Below are 18,351 nucleotides of genomic sequence, written 5' to 3'. Positions count from 1 at the left end.
TATACCCACCAAGGCAGGGTGGCCCGAAAAAGAAAAACTTTCACCATCATTCACTCCATCACTGTCTTGCCAGAAGGGTGCTTTACACTACAGTTTTTAAACTGCAACATTAACACCCCTCCTTCAGAGTGCAGGCACTGTACTTCCCATCTCCAGGACTCAAGTCCGGCCTGCCGGTTTCCCTGAACCCCTTCATAAATGTTACTTTGCTCACACTCCAACAGCACGTCAAGTATTAAAAACCATTTGTCTCCATTCACTCCTATCAAACATGCTCACGCATGCCTGCTGGAAGTCCAAGCCCCTCGCACACAAAACCTAATTTACCCCCTCCCTCCAACCTTTCCTAGGCCGACCCCTACCCCGCCTTCCTTTCACTACAGACTGATACACTCTTGAAGTCATTCTGTTTCGCTCCATTCTCTCTACATGCCCGAACCACCTCAACAACCCTTCCTCAGCCCTCTGGACAACAGTTTTGGTAATCCCGCACCTCCTCCTAACTTCCAAACTACGAATTCTCTGCATTATATTCACACCATACATTGCCCTCAGACATGTCATCTCCACTGCCTCCAGCCTTCTCCTCGCTGCCACACTCATCACCCATGCTTCACACCCATATAAGAGTGTTGGTAAAACTATACTCTCATACATTCCCCTCTTTGCTTCCAAGGACAAAGTTCTTTGTCTCCACAGACTCCTAAGTGCACCACTCACCCTTTTCCCCTGATCAATTCTATGATTCACCTCATCTTTCATAGACCCATCCGCTGACACGTCCACTCCCAAATATCTGAATACATTCACCTCCTCCATACTCTCTCCCTCCAATCTGATATCCAATCTTTCATCACCTAATCTTTTTGTTATCCTCATAACCTTACTCTTTCCTGTATTCACTTTTAATTTTCTTCTTTTGCACACCCTACCAAATTCATCCACCAATCTCTGCAACTTCTCTTCAGAATCTCCCAAGAGCACAGTGTCATCAGCAAAGAGCAACTGTGACAACTCCCACTTCATGTGTGATTCTTTATCTTTTAACTCCACGCCTCTTGCCAAGACCCTCGAATTTACTTCTCTTACAACCCCATCTATAAATATATTAAACAACCATGGTGACATCACACATCCTTGTCTAAGGTCTACTTTTACTGGGAAATAATTTCCCTCTTTCCTACATACTCTAACTTGAGCCTCACTATCCTCGTAAAAACTCTTCACTGCTTTCAGTAACCTACCTCCTACACCGTACACTTGCAACATCTGCCACATTGCCCCCCTATCCACCCTGTCATACGCCTTTTCCAAATCCATAAATGCCACAAAGACCTCTTTAGCCTTATCTAAATACTGTTCACTTATATGTTTCACTGTAAACACCTGGTCCACACACCCCCTACCTTTCCTAAAGCCTCCTTGTTCATCTGCTATCCTATTCTCCGTCTTACTCTTAATTCTTTCAATAATAACTCTACAATACACTTTACCAGGTATACTCAACAGACTTATCCCCCTATAATTTTTGCACTCTCTTTTATCCCCTTTGCCTTTATACAAAGGAACTATGCATGCTCTCTGCCAATCCCTAGGTACCTTACCCTCTTCCATACATTTATTAAATAATTGCACCAACCACTCCAAAACTATGTCCCCACCTGCTTTTAACATTTTTATCTTTATCTCATCAATCCCGGCTGCCTTACCCCCTTTCATTTTACCTACTGCCTCACGAACTTCCCCCACACTCACAACTGGCTCTTCCTCACTCCTACAAGATGTTTTTCCTCCTTGCCCTATACACGAAATCACAGCTTCCCTATCTTCATCAACATTTAACAATTCCTCAAAATATTCCCTCCATCTTCCCAATACCTCTAACTCTCCATTTAATAACTCTCCTCTCCTATTTTTAACTGACAAATCCATTTGTTCTCTAGGCTTCCTTAACTTGTTAATCTCACTCCAAAACTTTTTCTTATTTTCAACAAAATTTGTTGATAACATCTCACCCACTCTCTCATTTGCTCTCTTTTTACATTGCTTCACCACTCTCTTAACCTCTCTCTTTTTCTCCATATACTCTTCCCTCCTTGCATCACTTCTACTTTGTAAAAGCTTCTCATATGCTAACTTTTTCTCCCTTACTACTCTCTTTACATCATCATTCCACCAATCGCTCCTCTTCCCTCCTGCACCCACTTTCCTGTAACCACAAACTTCTGCTGAACACTCTAACACTACATTTTTAAACCTACCCCATACCCCTTCGACCCCATTGCCTATGCTCTCATTAGCCCATCTATCCTCCAATAGCTGATTATATCTTACCCTAACTGCCTCCTCTTTTAGTTTATAAACCTTCACCTCTCTCTTCCATGATGCTTCTATTCTCCTTGTATCCCATCTACCTTTTACTCTCAGTGTAGCTACAACTAGTAAGTGATGTGATATATCTGTGGCCCCTCTATAAACATGTACATCCTGAAGTCTACTCAACAGTCTTTTATCTACCAATACATAATCCAACAAACTACTGTCATTTTGCCCTACATCATATCTTGTATACTTATTTATCCTCTTTTTCTTAAAATATGTATTACCTATAACTAAACCCCTTTCTATACAAAGTTCAATCAAAGGGCTCCCATTATCATTTACACCTGGCACCCCAACTTACCTACCACACCCTCTCTAAAAGTTTCTCCTACTTTAGCATTCAGGTCCCCTACCACAATTACTCTCTCACTTGGTTCAAAGGTTCCAATACATTCACTTAACATTTCCCCAAATCTCTCTCTCTCCTCTACATTCCTCTCTTCTCCAGGTGCATACACGCTTATTATGACCCACTTTTCGCATCCAACCTTTACTTTAATCCACATAATCCTTGAATTTACACATTCATATTCTCTTTTCTCCTTCCATAACTGATCATTCAACATTACTGCTACCCCTTCCTTAGCTCTAACTCTCTCAGATACTCCAGATTTAATCCCATTTATTTCCCCCCACCGAAACTCCCCTACCCCCTTCAGCTTTGTTTCGCTTAGGGCCAGGACATCCAACTTCTTTTCATTCATACATCCACGCACTACATCCACGCACATTCAAGCATCCCAGTTTTATAAAGTTTTTCTTCTTCTCTTTTTTAGTAAATGTCTACAGGAGAAGGGGTTACTAGCCCATTGCTCCCGGCATTTTAGTCGCCTCACACGACACGCATGGCTTACGGAGGAAAGATTCTTTTCCACTTCCCCATGGACAGTAGAAGAAATAAAGAGGAACAAGAGCTATTTAGAAAAAGGAGAAAAACCTAGATGTATGTATATATATATGTATGTGCGTGTCTGTGAAGTGTGACCAAAGTGTAAGTAGGAGTAGCAAGATATCCCTGTTATCTAGCGTGTTTATGAGACAGAAAAAGAAACCAGCAATCCTACCATCATGCAAAACAGTTACAGGTTTCTGTTTCACAGTCATCTGGCAGGACGGTAGTACTTCCCTGGGTGGTTGCTGTCTACCAGCCTACTACCTATAATAATATAATATAATAATAATATAATAATAATATTATTATATTATTATTATATTATAATATTATTATATTATTATTATATTATTATTATAATATTATTATACTATTATTATACTATTATTATTATATTATATTATATTATTATATCTGTAAAGGGGGTAAAGCAGCTGGAACTGATGGGATTATGGCAGAAGTGTTAAAAGCAGTGGGGATAAAGTGTTGGAGTGGTTGGTATTTTTGTTTAATAAATGTATGAAAGAGGGGAAGGTACCTAGGGATTGGCAGAGAGCATGTATAGTTCCTTTATATAAAGGGAAGGGGGAATAAGTTTACTGAGTGTACCAGGAAAGGTGTAGGGTAGGGTTATTATTGAAAGAATTAGAGGTAAGACAGAATGTAGGATTGCAGATGAGCAAGGAGGTTTTAGAGTGGCTAGGGGATGTGTAGATCAAGTGTTTATATTGAAGCATATATGTGTGAAGAGTATTTAGATAAAGGAAGGGAAGTTTTCATTGCATTTATGGATTTAGAAAAGGCATATGATAGAGTGGATAGGGAAGCAGTGTGGCAGATGTTGCAAGTATATGGAATAGGTAGTAAGTTACTAAATGCTGTAAAGAGTTTTTAAGAGGATTGCGAGGCTCAGGTTAGGGTGTGTAGAAGAGAGGGAGATTTTTTCCCGGTAAAAGTAGGGCTTAGACAAGGATGTGTAATGTCACCATGGTTGTTTAATATATATTTATAGATGGGGTTGTAAAAGAAGTAAATACTAGGGTGTTGAGGAGAGGGGTTGGACTAAATTATGGGGAATCAGATACAAAATGGGAGTTGACACAGTTACATTTTGCTGATGATACTGTGCTTAAGGGAGATTCTAAAGAAAAATTGCAAAGGTTAGTGGACGAGTTTGGGAGGGTGTGTAATTGTAGAAAGTTGAAAGTGAACATTGATAAGAGTAAGGTGATGAGGGTATCAAATGATTTAGATACAGAAAAATTGAATATCACATTAGAGAGAGGGAGAATGGAAGAAGTGAATGTTTTCAGATATTTGGGAGTTGACATGTCAGCGGATGGGTTTATGAAAGATGAGGTTAACCATAGAATTGATGAAGGTAAAAAGGTGAGTGGTGCATTGAGGTATTTGTGGAGACAAAAAGCATTATCTATGGAGGCAAGGAAGGGAATGTATGAAAGTATAGTGGTACCAACACTCTTATATGGGTTTGAAGCTTGGGTTGTAAATGCTGCACCGAGGAGGCGGTTGGAGGCAGTGGAGATGTCCTGTCTAAGGGCATTGTGTGGTGCAAATATTATGCAGAGATTTAAGAGTTTGGAAATTGGAAGAAGTTGTTAAGTTAATAAAAGTATTAGAGGGCTGAAGAGGGGTTGTTGAGGTGGTTTGGCCACTTAGAGAGAATAGATCAAAGTAGAATGACATGTAGAATGACATGGAGGGAGGGGGTTAGGGAGGTTTTTGTGAGCAAGGGGCTTGGACTTCCAGTGAGCATGCATGAGTGTGTTAGGAGTGAATGGAGATGAATGGCTTTTGGGAGCTGACGAGTTGTTGAAGTGTGAGCAGGGTAATATTTAGTGAAGGGATTCAGGGGAACCAGTTATTTTTATATAGGCAGACTTGAGTACTGGAAATGGGAAGTACAATGCCTGCACTTTAAAGGAGGGGTTTGAGATATTGGCAGTTTGGAGGGATATGATATATATCTTCATATGTATATGCTTCTATACTGTTGTATCAGGGTGCCTCTGCAAAGATAGTGATTATGTATGAGTGAGGTGAAAGTGTTGAATGATGATGAAATTATTTTCTTTTTGGGGATTTTCTTTCTTTGTGGGTCACCCTGCCTTGGTGGGAGATGGCCGACTTGTTGTTGAAAAATCTGTATCTCCGCAAGTCACACAGGTCCCACTCAGACGAGAGTGTCAGGCACCTGCCAGGGCCCACATATTCATAAAACAAATCCCAAAAACAGTCTATAGTCTAAGAATTTCAACAAGTTAGTCTTTAAGAAGGCTCTGGACAGGCATCTAAAGTCAGTACCAGAGCAACCAGGCTGTGGTTTGAACGTCTGGTTGCATTCGGCCAACAGTAACAGCCTGGTTGATCAGACCGTGATCCACCGTGAGGCCTGGTTTCAGACCCAGCAGCGGGGGCATTGACCCCCGAAACCCTCTCCAGGTCTCCACATAAGTTACTTAACTTCAACCTGTCTCCATGATATCACCCAAGCTACTAACTCCCTAGTTATTTAAACACGTCACTCAGTTGGTCGTCTCATACGTGGCCAACTGGACATCTAATATGTGTCTACTTAAATGCTGACATTACGTATACAGTTATGAAACATTTTTTTCCTTGTAATATATACTCCTTATTTTTATACCTATACATTTTATTGCAATAATGCAGTAACCTGCAAAACTCATAGCCAGCAAAAATCCAAACTCTCTCACCCAAGTTAGAGATTAACTCAATGAGACCTACCCACACTCTTTACTGATTCATAACTATACATAGGTAGCTTTAATAATAAATTTTCTGAAGAACAAAGCAGGAAACAAAAGCAGTCTTTATCCATGTTCCAAGCTTAGTCACAAAAAAAAAAGACTTCCCAGCAGATATGAGCTCATTAATTAATGACAGGGCCTTGACAGATATAGATTTGATCAAGGAGAGGTATCACTGACCCTAGACACATAGGTAAGGAGAACCCATATTTCAAGACTGAGGAAAGCTGCGGTCGAAAGACTGAAACTGGCCCAGGAAGTTAGCGAGCAAAAATTTCTGAAGCACAATCAAATCAGCATATTTGGAACAGACTCTGAACCAGGAGTCAAAATATTATCTAGGAAGATACATATGGGGCAAGAAAAGTATGTAAAAATCTGTGGCGCTAAATGGAGCATAATCATAAACTAGTACAATACGCTATTCAAAACAACCAGCCGGAGCCACTCTTAATTTAGCTTTAAGAGTACTCTGAAAGTCTTGGTACCGTTGGTTTTGAAACCACGATCTAGAAAATAATTGTTTGACAATCTAGAAACAAGGCTATGATAGCTACAATAAGAATGTCAACTTTGGCTAGAGAATCTCTGTAAAAGACTTACAAATTGACATTGCAGCGAGGGGCACCTGCTTACTACTGGAGAAGAGGAAACACAGGTACCAGAAACCTGGAAGTCTGTATTGAAGCTATGTACTGAGGAAAATTGTCTAATTCTATATAAATTAAAGACTATAAGATAAGATAAGATTTCGTTCGGATTTTTAACCCCGGAGGGTTAGCCACCCAGGATAACCCAAGAAAGTCAGTGCGTCATCGAGGACTGTCTAACTTATTTCCATTGGGGTCCTTAATCTTGTCCCCCAGGATGCGACCCACACCAGTCGACTAACACCCAGGTACCTATTTGCTGCTACGTGAACAGGACAATAGGTGTAAGGAAACGTGTCGGAATTTCCACCCGCTGGGAATCGAACCCGGGCCCTCCGTGTGTGAAGCGGGAGCTTTAGCCACCACAGACATAGCCCCACTCCACAAAGGGGGCAGTAAAGCAACAGCAAAGAACTACAGACCAATAGCACTAACATCCCATATCATAAAAATCTTTGAAAGGGTCCTAAGAAGCAAGATCACCACGCATCTAGAAGCCCATCAGTTACACAACCCAGGGCAACATGGGTTTAGAACAGGTCGCTCCTGTCTGTCTCAACTATTGGACCACTACGACAAGGTCCTAAATGCACTAGAAGACAAAATGAATGCAGATGTAATATATACAGACTTTGCAAAAGCCTTCGACAAGTGTGACCATGGCGTAATAGCGCACAAAATGCGTGCTAAAGGAATAACAGGAAAAGTCGGTCGATGGATCTATAATTTCCTCACTAACAGAACACAGAGAGTAGTCGTCAACAGAGTAAAGTCCGAGGCAGCTACGGTGAAAAGCTCTGTTCCACAAGGCACAGTACTCGCTCCCATCTTGTTCCTCATCCTTATATCCGACATAGACAAGGATGTCAGCCACAGCACCGTGTCTTCCTTTGCAGATGACACCCGAATCTGCATGACAGTGTCTTCCATTGCAGACACTGCAAAGCTCCAGGCAGACATCAACCAAATCTTTCAGTGGGCTGCAGAAAACAATATGAAGTTCAACGATGAGAAATTTCAATTACTCAGATATGGTAAACATGAGGAAATTAAATCTTCATCAGAGTACAAAACAAATTCTGGCCACAAAATAGAGCGAAACACCAACGTCAAAGACCTGGGAGTGATCATGTCGGAGGATCTCACCTTCAAGGACCATAACATTGTATCAATCGCATCTGCTAGAAAAATGACAGGATGGATAATGAGAACCTTCAAAACTAGGGAGGCCAAGCCCATGATGACACTCTTCAGGTCACTTGTTCTATCTAGGCTGGAATATTGCTGCACACTAACAGCACCTTTCAAGGCAGGTGAAATTGCCGACCTAGAAAATGTACAGAGAACTTTCACGGCGCGCATAACGGAGATAAAACACCTCAATTATTGGGAGCGCTTGAGGTTCCTAAACCTGTATTCCCTGGAACGCAGGAGGGAGAGATACATGATTATATACACCTGGAAAATCCTAGAGGGACTAGTACCGAACTTGCACACGAAAATCACCCACTACGAAAGCAAAAGACTTGGCAGACGATGCACCATCCCCCCAATGAAAAGCAGGGGTGTCACTAGCACGTTAAGAGACCATACAATAAGTGTCAGGGGCCCGAGACTGTTCAACTGCCTCCCAGCACACATAAGGGGGATTACCAACAGACCCCTGGCAGTCTTCAAGCTGGCACTGGACAAGCACCTAAAGTCAGTTCCGGATCAGCCGGGCTGTGGCTCGTATGTTGGTTTGCGTGCAGCCAGCAGCAACAGCCTGGTTGATCAGGCTCTGATCCACCAGGAGGCCTGGTCTCAGACCGGGCCGCGGGGGCGTTGACCCCCGGAACTCTCTCCAGGTAAACTCTAGGTAAACCAGACCACCGGGCCACCGTGTATTATCTACATGTATGAGTTAAAAACAGAAAAGCAAAAGGTTCTCTCCTGAATATCCCACTCTCTCCATCTACTGCCAGCATTAAAACGGGTAAAATTATACCGTACTATTTTTGAAAAATGGCATGGAGTTTACAGGAGAGATGACACTTAATGGAAGACCTGGGGTAAAGCTGCCTCTACTAAATTACTTCTGTTACTATTTTAACTCTTTGACTGTCGCAGGCCCCTTTCTGAAACTGTCATTCTATGTCGCAAAATATTCGAAAAAAAAAAATTAGTTTTTCTTATGAAAATGTTAAGATTATTTTTCTGAGTGTTTTAGTCCAAAAAAATTTTTTTTGCCATCAGTACTTACCTAGATATAGAGCTGTGAAGTTTGCAGAAAATGAGCCGCGTATGGCAACAGCGGCGACTGCTGCTCACCCGGTAAACTTTAGTTTACTTGTATTTGAAGGTTTTTTGCTTTTTCACTATTTTATTTTTTCACACAACTTATGTGGCCTATGAGACCAAAGTAAGGTGCAATGTACATATATACACTCGTTGTATACAACACAATAAGCACACAAACATAATTATCAATATATTTTTACAAAACTTGTTTACAAAAACAAACAGTACAAAAAATTTTTTATTACTATTGTTCTATAATATATATACCTATGTACAGTCACCGAACATATTCATAGAAGTTCTGCAGCTTGTGTAACTCTTTGAAACATGGTGTCATACACAATGGTGTTTTACACTCCTCACACACAAAACCAATGTGTGTGCATTTTTGTGGACTTTTTTTTTTATGTGCAAAGACAAAACACCTTGTCTGAGAAGTTTTCTGCAAAGTATTAGCAGGCAGTTGTGTTATGTAGTTATCCTAGGTAAATGGTCGTGTGTCATCATTCCTTCCTTCCTACTTTCCTGATGAGGCAGTCTTGTGGCTCTCTCTGAGACAGAGAGCTAGACTGATAGACAGGGAGCTTGACAGACAGACAAATAGGCAGACAAATGTTTGTGTACCAGCAAAAACAAAGGGATGGCGATGGTCATCTAATCTTTCCTTATCAGCTCCACCCTCGTTTACACTCATCAAAGTCAGCTCTTATCAGATGTTATCTCCCCTTATCTTGTCACTGTCATGGGGTGGACTTTTTTTTTTCTTGCTTCAAGGGAACAATATTATTACATCTTCTTCTTCTTCCTCCTCATCCTCTTCCTCCTCCTCCTGCTCTTCTCTTCCTCTTCCTCCTCCTCCTGGTGGCCCGGTGGCCTGGTGGCTAAAGCTCCCGCTTCACACACGGAGGGCCCGGGTTCGATTCCCGGCGGGTGGAAACATTCGACACGTTTCCTTACACCTGTTGTCCTGTTCACCTAGCAGCAAATAGGTACCTGGGTGTTAGTCGACTGGTGTGGGTCGCATCCTGGGGGACAAGATTAAGGACCCCAATGGAAATAAGTTAGACAGTCCTCGATGACGCACTGACTTTCTTGGGTTATCCTGGGTGGCTAACCCTCCGGGGTTAAAAATCCGAACGAAATCTTATCTTATCTTATCTTATCCTCTTCTCCTCCTCTTCCTACTCTTCCTCTTCCTCCTCCTCCTCTTCTCCTATTCTTCCTCTTCCTCCTCTTCTCCTCCTTTTCCCTCTTCCTCCTCCTCTTCTCTTCCTCTTCCTCCTCCTCCTCCTCCTCCTCCTCTTCCTCCTCCTTCTCCTCCTCCTCTTCTCCTCCTCTTCCTCCTCTTCTCCTCCTCCTCTTCTCCTCCTCCTCTTCTCCTCCTCCTCTTCCTCCTCCTCTTCTCCTCCTCATCCTCCTCTTCTCCTCCTCCTCTTCCTCTTCGTCCTTCTCCTCCTCTTCCTCCTCCTCCTCCTCCTCTTCTTCCTCCTCCTCCTCTTCTTCCTCCTCCTCCTCCATTGCTTTTGGTCTCAAACTCCTCGAAATCATGAAATTGATCTTCCCTGACACTTCCATCTGTGTTAGAGCATCACTTGGAAAGAGAAGTCCCAGATTTGCTGGGGAGTCACATATTTCTCACTGCTAGACATGCTGAAAAAGGACAACTGAAATGGCATTCCCACAATGCAACACTGGCTCCCCGATTTTTTTTATATGGTGCACACTGACCATGGAGACCCATTCTCTCACATGTGGGCCTACCAGCTTTCTCCTGCTTGATTTGAAGCCGCTAGAATTTATGCGTATAAATACGTCAGAAACAGTGGTGCATAAGACGTATATATATGGCGTAAACAGTCAAAGGGTTAAATACTAAGTTAGTACTGTTACTATCTTAACTACTCGTGTTACTACACTGCCATCACAAAGCTGTGTGTACCAGTTACAGGCCGCCCATCACTAATCTGGCATCACTGGGACCTGTAGTATGCCGGATTAGTGAGTTTGCTGGATTACAGAGTGGTTAGGTTAGAATACACTTAATTAATCTACACTTAATTAATGCTACGTTTTCCTAATTTGCATCACTACTTTCTCCTCCACTGGCTTGCTGCTGTGGATTTACAACCATCTGCACAATTTCTGAGTCAGTATAATGATGAAATTTGAGACAGTATCATGATTTGAGCCAGTATAATGATGAAATTTGAAATGATGCTAGCCGAAATTAGTGCTGGATTACTGATGAAACTGGATAACCGATTGCCGGATTAGTGATGGCCGACCTGTACCACCAATTCTGCCATGACTATCACGACCTTCTACATTCTCCACTACTTATATTACTGATTCGGTTGTCTCGTGTTTAAACTATGTGTAGGATACAAGTTGGAGGCTCCCTGGTGCCTTGAAGAAAAACAGGTAATGTTAAAAGGAAAAAACATTTTGTGCATTTGCTTTGTGAAATTGGATTATTACTATCTCAAAAAGAAGTGCTTAATTCATATGGATAATAGAGAGCCTTTCATGGAATACCAGGCCAGGGGAATACCTATATTTTTCATTAAACTTTTACACAATTTCATGTTGTTCGACATATTTTGTGCACTTGCTCTACTTAAGTAAGTCCTGGGAATTATTTTCAATCTCTATTAAGAATAATTTTATTACACTCTATTTTTGTTTTCATTCATTTGTATACATTAAAAAGTTATATTATTGTATTTGTTTTTTATTTCAGAATCTCGGCTCACTTGTGCGTATGCCTTATGGTTGTGGAGAACAAAACATGCTTAATTTTGCACCGAATATTTTCATTCTTCAGTATCTTGATGCCTCAAATCAGTCTACTCCTTCAGTTGGCGAGAAAGCTGTGACATACATGAAACAAGGTAACTAATTTTATTTAATAAAACGTAAATAACTGAATTGATGAGGGGAAAAGAGTGAGTGGTGCACTTAGGAGTCTGTGGAGACAAAGAACTTTGTCCTTGGAGGCAAAGAGGGGAATGTATGAGAGTATAGTTTTACCAACGCTCTTATATGGGTGTGAAGCATGGGTGATGAATGTTGCAGCGAGGAGAAGGCTGGAGGCAGTGGAGATGTCATGTCTGAGGGCAATGTGTGGTGTGAATATAATGCAGAGAATTTGTAGTTTGGAAGTTAGGAGGAGGTGCGGGATTACCAAAACTGTTGTACAGAGGTCTGAGGAAGGGTTGTTGAGGTGGTTCGGACATGTAGAGAGAATGGAGTGAAACAGAATGACTTCAAGAGTGTATCAGTCTGTAGTGGAAGGAAGGCGGGGTAGGGGTCGGCCTAGGAAAGGCTGGAGAGAGGGGGTAAAGGAGGTTTTGTGTGCGAGGGGCTTGGACTTCCAGCAGGCATGCATGAGCGTGTTTGATAGGAGTGAATGGAGACAAATGGTTTTTAATACTTGACGTGCTGTTGGAGTGTGAGCAAAGTAACATTTATGAAGGGGTTCAGGGAAACCGGCAGGCCGGACTTGAGTCCTGGAGATGGGAAGTACAGTGCCTGCACTCTGAAGGAGGGGTGTTAATGTTGCAGTTTAAAAACTGTAGTGTAAAGCACCCTTCTGGCAAGACAGTGATGGAGTGAATGATGGTGAAAGTTTTTCTTTTTCGGGCCACCCTGCCTTGGTGGGAATCGGCCAGTGTGATAATAAAAATAATAAAAATAAATAACTGTTATGTATTCAGTGTGTAAAACACTTTTGCTTCTTCATAATTCTTACCTTAGGTGCACCCACATTGCATTCTTACCTTAGGTACACCCACATTGCATTCTTACCTTAGGTGCACCCACATTACATTCTTATTACTGATATGTTACATTTTCATAATTCAGGCAAATATCAACTAGCTTATTTGTGTAAGAGCCAAATAAGAATGTGAAGATATTAACAAATGTTTTGTTTTCCTTTAAATGTTTAGCATTTTAAGAAGTCTGAAGGCTGAAGGTTGCTTTCCTCTGATCATTAATAATTATAAAAATACAATGACTGAAGAGAATTCAGAAATTAACGGCTTGTTAACCCTTAAACTCTCCAAACGTAAATCTACGTTTTCGTGCATAGCGCTCCGACCTTGATTTTCTCCATAGGAAAGCATGTAAAAAACGTAGATCTACGTTTGGAGCGCTATGCGAGTGAACGTAGAACTACGTTTGGACAGTTTAAGGGTTAAAAGATAGCACAGATTATTTTAAACAAATGAGCTATAAAATTATACTGCTTTTGAACTGAATTAACATAATGTTGTAAGATACAAGATGTGTTTTTTTTTTTATACAGACATGGATTGTGTTATGTAAGGTGGGTCCCAAAGTTCTAATGAAATTACAGTACAAATGATGAAATCAGCAAATGTTGGTAAATGATGTACACTAATCAATTTTTACATAAATAAACAAAAATAATAGACAAAATTTCTTGATTTTAAAAGTCTGGAGAACTTGATAACTAAAACTGTCAAGATGAATGACGAGTCAACATCTTAGCAGCAATGAATAATTTACAAAGAGAAATTGTAGATTTGAATTAAAAATGCAAAGCAAACTACAAAGAAAATTGAAAAATTTAATAGATAAAAGTGAGCATTTGTTACAAGTGAACTTTAGCAAACAAGAAAAGACAAACAAGATAACCAAACAGAAGAATAAAGATGAAGGTAACATGATAAAGCACATACAGACAGTAGAAACTAACTCACGAGCATTTTTGATGAATGGGAAGGTGGGTACAGTGGATCAAAGTTTTAGAAAACTATAAAGTCAAAATTAAAGATAGCTATGATGATGTAGCAAAGAAAGTGGAGGAGTGGGTACATAAATCTTTAAAAAAAATAAATAATATTGCTAACATAAGTGATGTACAGAAATTAGGAAGAGAATAACAAATATGCACAGTTGGCTGGCTAATTAGGTTGAAAGCCTGTTGACAGTACAGGGGGTCATTAAGGTTGCGTGTCACCTGTACACCACCAGTAAAGAATACGTTAATATGTAATATAGAGATTAGAGTAAATTAAGTGGATATATACCGAGATATACACAGTCCATGTATATATGCACTTTTGCTCTCGATGCGTACACATGAAAAGTGATATTTTCAGAATATATACAAAGTTGTCAGGCAGTTTAAAAAAGGAACAGTAACAACTTTTGCCTAATGAAAGGGAAATTCCTGACATATTTGATAGAAATATAGTAAAGGAAGGTCTGAAGCTGAGAAAACACAATGAAAATTTCACTACTATATGCCCTTTCTTGTTACTATTTTTTTCTGTGTATTTTTGAATCTAAAATAATTTGTTGAAATTCGAAATCGCTCAGACATAAAAGCTATTCAAAGCAAGGGAGAACCAAAGTGATTTTCTACTTCTTGTTTTCATTATTTGTCATCCTTAATATGAGAGTTAATTCTTAAATACAGTTTGGGCACTTACACAATATTTTTACCTACATATTCCAGGTTATCAGCGTGAACTCAAGTATCGTCATGAGGATGGATCATTTAGTGCATTTGGAAAATCTGATAATTCTGGCTCAACCTGGCTAACAGCATTTGTTCTTAAATCATTTGCTCAAGCTCGTCAATTTATCCTGGTAAGTTAGATTCAATATATACAAAGAAAAAATGTAAAATAACCATAAGTACTTCACTTTGTTAATGCAGCAGCATGCTGTTGATACTGGTATTCAATTTATCCTAAAGACAAGTTTTTATTTATACATTGTATATTATTAAGATTATATGCATAATGACAAGTGAAGCTGCACATAAGATATATTTAGAGAAGTTTTTGGTTTTCATATTGTACATAAAACATATACTCAGTCATAAGTCAACCTCAGAGACAGTTCAAAGGGAAGTAGAAGCATTATCCACTTTTTGCAATTTTGTGTTTAAATTTTTGTCATGGCTATCAGCAAAGTATGCCTGTGTTTCACAAAGTTACATTAACCCTTTCAGGGTTTCCAACGTACGTGTATGGCTTATGCACCAGGGTTATTGACGTACTAGTAAGCCTAAATTCTAGCGCCTTCAAATCTAGCGAGAGAAAGCTGGTAGGCCTACATATGAAAGAATGGGTCTATGTGGTCAGTGTGCACAGTATAAAAAAAATCCTGCAGGACACAGTGCGTAATGAGAAAAAAAAACTTCGTCCGTGTTTTTGGTTTAAAATAGCGACGTTGCACTGTATTTTTGTAGGGTATTTATGGTTGTATTCTAGTTTTCCTGGTCTCATTTTATAGAATAGAAGACATATTATAGAAATTGACAGGATTTTGATTGGTTTCACAATGAAAAGTACTTTGAAATTGAGCTCAAAGTAACAGAAATGTTCGATTTTTGCCAAAGTTCAAAAGTAAACAAATCATGCCATGCGTCCAATACATGTCAACTGGTGAGTCTAATATATTTTCACAAGTGTGCTGATACTATTTATACTATTTCTACACTAATGCAGTAGACTGCATAACAGTGAATCTTCTATTTTTTGTGAGAATAAAAATTCAAAGTGGAAAGCAAAAGAAATGTAAGAGGGACATGACTAATAAACAGAGGAAATGTTATTTTAGTGCCAGGAATGTCTGTCTTGTTTATTCTGGAACCTATTTGGAAATTGGCATCTTTTGAAATTTTTGTGAAATTGGCAAAATTGCTAATTTCTGACCACTTTATTGGATAGTTGAAATCGGTAAATGGGTGGTTTCTTGTACTCATTCAATAGAAAATATGGAGTTCTAGAGAAATAGTTGTGATTTTTGTCGACTAGTACACTGGAATTGGCCTAAAATAGGGCTCAAAGTGGGTGAAATCGCTGATGCGTAAACATTGTCGAGATTGCTAACTTTGCGAGAGCATAATTCCGTAAGTTTTTTAGCAAATTTCATACTTTTGGTGTCATTATGATCGGGAAAAATTTCTCTGTCTTTTCATAAGAAAAAGTAATTTTTTTTTTTTCCGAAAAATTTTCGACCCTGAGAACAAGTTTAGGAGAGGGCCTCTCGACCCTGAAAGGGTTAATAAGTATAAAGGCAATAAAGAAAATATAAAAAATGACAATGATTTGGCTATAGATGCACGTTAACTAACACTGGAGATGTTCGCTATGGGTGAGTGGCAGTTTACCTGGAGTTTACCTGGAGAGAGTTCCAGGGGTCAACGCCCCCACGGCCCGATCTGTGACCAGGCCTCATGGTGGATCAGAGCCTGATCAACTACGCTGTTACTGCTGGCTGCATGCAATCCAACGTACGAGCCACAGCCCGGCTGGTCAGGTACCGACTTTAGGTGCTTGTCCAGTGCCTGCTTGCAGACAGCCAGGGGCCTATTGGTAATCCCCCTTATGTATGCTGGGAGGCAGTTGAATAGTCTCGGGCCCCTGACACTTATTGTATTGTCTCTTAATGTGCTAGTGACGCCCCTGCTTTTCATTAAGGGGATGTTGCATTGTCTGCCGAGTCTTTTGCTTTCTTTGTGAGTGATTTTCGTGTGCAAGTTCTGTACTAGTCCCTCTAGGATTTTCCAGGTGTATATAATCATGTATCTCTCCCGCCTACGTTCCAGGGAGTACAGGTTCAGGAACTTCAAGCGCTCCCTGTAATTGAGGTGTTTTATCTCTGTTATGCATGCTGTGAAGGTTCTCTGTACATTTTCTAGGTCAGCAGTTTCACCTGCCTTGAAAGGTGTTGTTAGTGTGCAGCAATATTCCTGCCTAGATAGAATAAGCGACCTGAAGAGTGTCATCATGGGCTTAGCATCCCTAGTTTTGAAGGTTCTCATTATCCATCCTGTCATTTTTCTAGCAGATGCGATTGATACAATGTTATGGTCCTTGAAGTTGAGACCCTCCGACATGATCACTCCCAGGTCTTTGACATTGGTTTTTCGCTCTATTTTGTGGCCAGAATTTGTATTGTACTCTGATGAAGTTTTAATTTCCTCATGTTTACCATATCGGAGTAGTTGAAATTTCTCATTGTTGAACTTCACATTGTTTTCTGCAGCCCATTGAAAGATTTGGTTGATGTCCGCCTGGATCCTTGCAGTGTCTGCAGTGGAAGACACTGTCATGCAGATTCGGGTGTCATCTGCAAAGGAAGACACTGTGCTGTGTCAGATATGAGGATGAGAAACAAGATGGGAGTGAGTACTGTGCCTTGTGAAACAGAGCTTTTCACCATAGTTGCCTCAGACTTTACTCTGTTGACTACTACTCTTTGTGTTCTGCTTGTGAGGAAATTATAGATCCATCTACCAACTTTTCCTGTTATTCCTTTAGCACACATATTGTGCGCTATTACGCCATGGTCACATTTGTTAAAGGCTTTTGCAAAGTCTGTATATATTACATCTGCATTCTTTTTGTCTTCTAGCACATCTAGGACATTGTCGTAGTGATCCAGTAGTTGGGACAGACAGGAGCAACCTGCTCTAAACCCATGTTGCCCTGGGTTGCGTAATTGATGGGTATCTAGATGGGTGGTAATCTTGCTTCTTAGGACCCTTTCAAAGATTTTTATGATATGGGATGTTAGTGCTATCAGTCTGTAGCTCTTTGTTATTGCTTTACTGCCCCCTTTGTGGAGTGGAGCTATGTCTGTTGTTTTTAGTAACTGTGGGACGACCCCCATGTCCATGCTCCCTCTCCATAGGATGGTAAAAGCACATGATAGGGGCTTCTTGCAGTTCTTGATGAACATGGAGTTCCATGAGTCTGGCCCTGGGGCAGAGTGCATGGGCATGTCATTTATCGCCTGTTCGAAGTCATTTGGCATCAGGATAACATCAGATAAGCTTGTGTTTACCAAATTCTGTGGCTCTCTCATAGAGGAGCAATGTGGCAGATGTTGCAAGTTTATGGAATAGGTGGTAAGTTACTAAATGCTGTAAAGAGCTTTTATGAGGATAGTGAGGCTCAGGTTAGGGTGTGTAGAAGAGAGGGAGAATACTTCCCGGTAAAAGTAGGTCTTAGACAGGGATGTGTAATGTCACCATGGTTGTTTAATATATTTATAGATGGGGTTGTAAAAGAAGTAAATGCTAGGGTGTTCGGGAGAGGGATAGGATTAAATTATGGGGAATCAAATTCAAAATGGGAATTGACATAGTTACTTTTTGCTGATGATACTGTGCTTATGGGAGATTCTAAAGAAAAATTGCAAAGGTTAGTGGATGAGTTTGAGAATGTGTGTAAAGGTAGAAAGTTGAAAGTGAACATAGAAGAGTAAGGTGATGAGGGTATCAAATGATTTAGATAAAGAAAAATTGGATATCAAATTGGGGAGGAGGAGTATGGAAGAAGTGAATGTTTTCAGATACTTGGGAGTT

General features: G+C 40.3%; 1 protein-coding gene across 1 annotated transcript in view; it reads left to right on the top strand.

Moving 5' to 3' along the window:
* Nucleotides 1-18,351, top strand: part of LOC128692203 (alpha-2-macroglobulin-like) — a gene marked incomplete at its 5' end in the record, with an annotated part of 260,699 nt that overhangs the window by 165,435 nt on the left and 76,913 nt on the right. The window contains 2 exon segments of the mRNA XM_070096368.1: nucleotides 11,737-11,887; nucleotides 14,485-14,618. Of these exon segments, the coding sequence (XP_069952469.1) occupies nucleotides 11,737-11,887; nucleotides 14,485-14,618 (285 nt within the window).

The sequence above is a fragment of the Cherax quadricarinatus genome, chromosome 53, assembly GCF_038502225.1.
Source record: "Cherax quadricarinatus isolate ZL_2023a chromosome 53, ASM3850222v1, whole genome shotgun sequence".
Classification (NCBI taxonomy): Eukaryota; Metazoa; Arthropoda; class Malacostraca; order Decapoda; family Parastacidae; genus Cherax; species Cherax quadricarinatus.
This window is presented reverse-complemented; position numbering and strand designations above follow the sequence as displayed.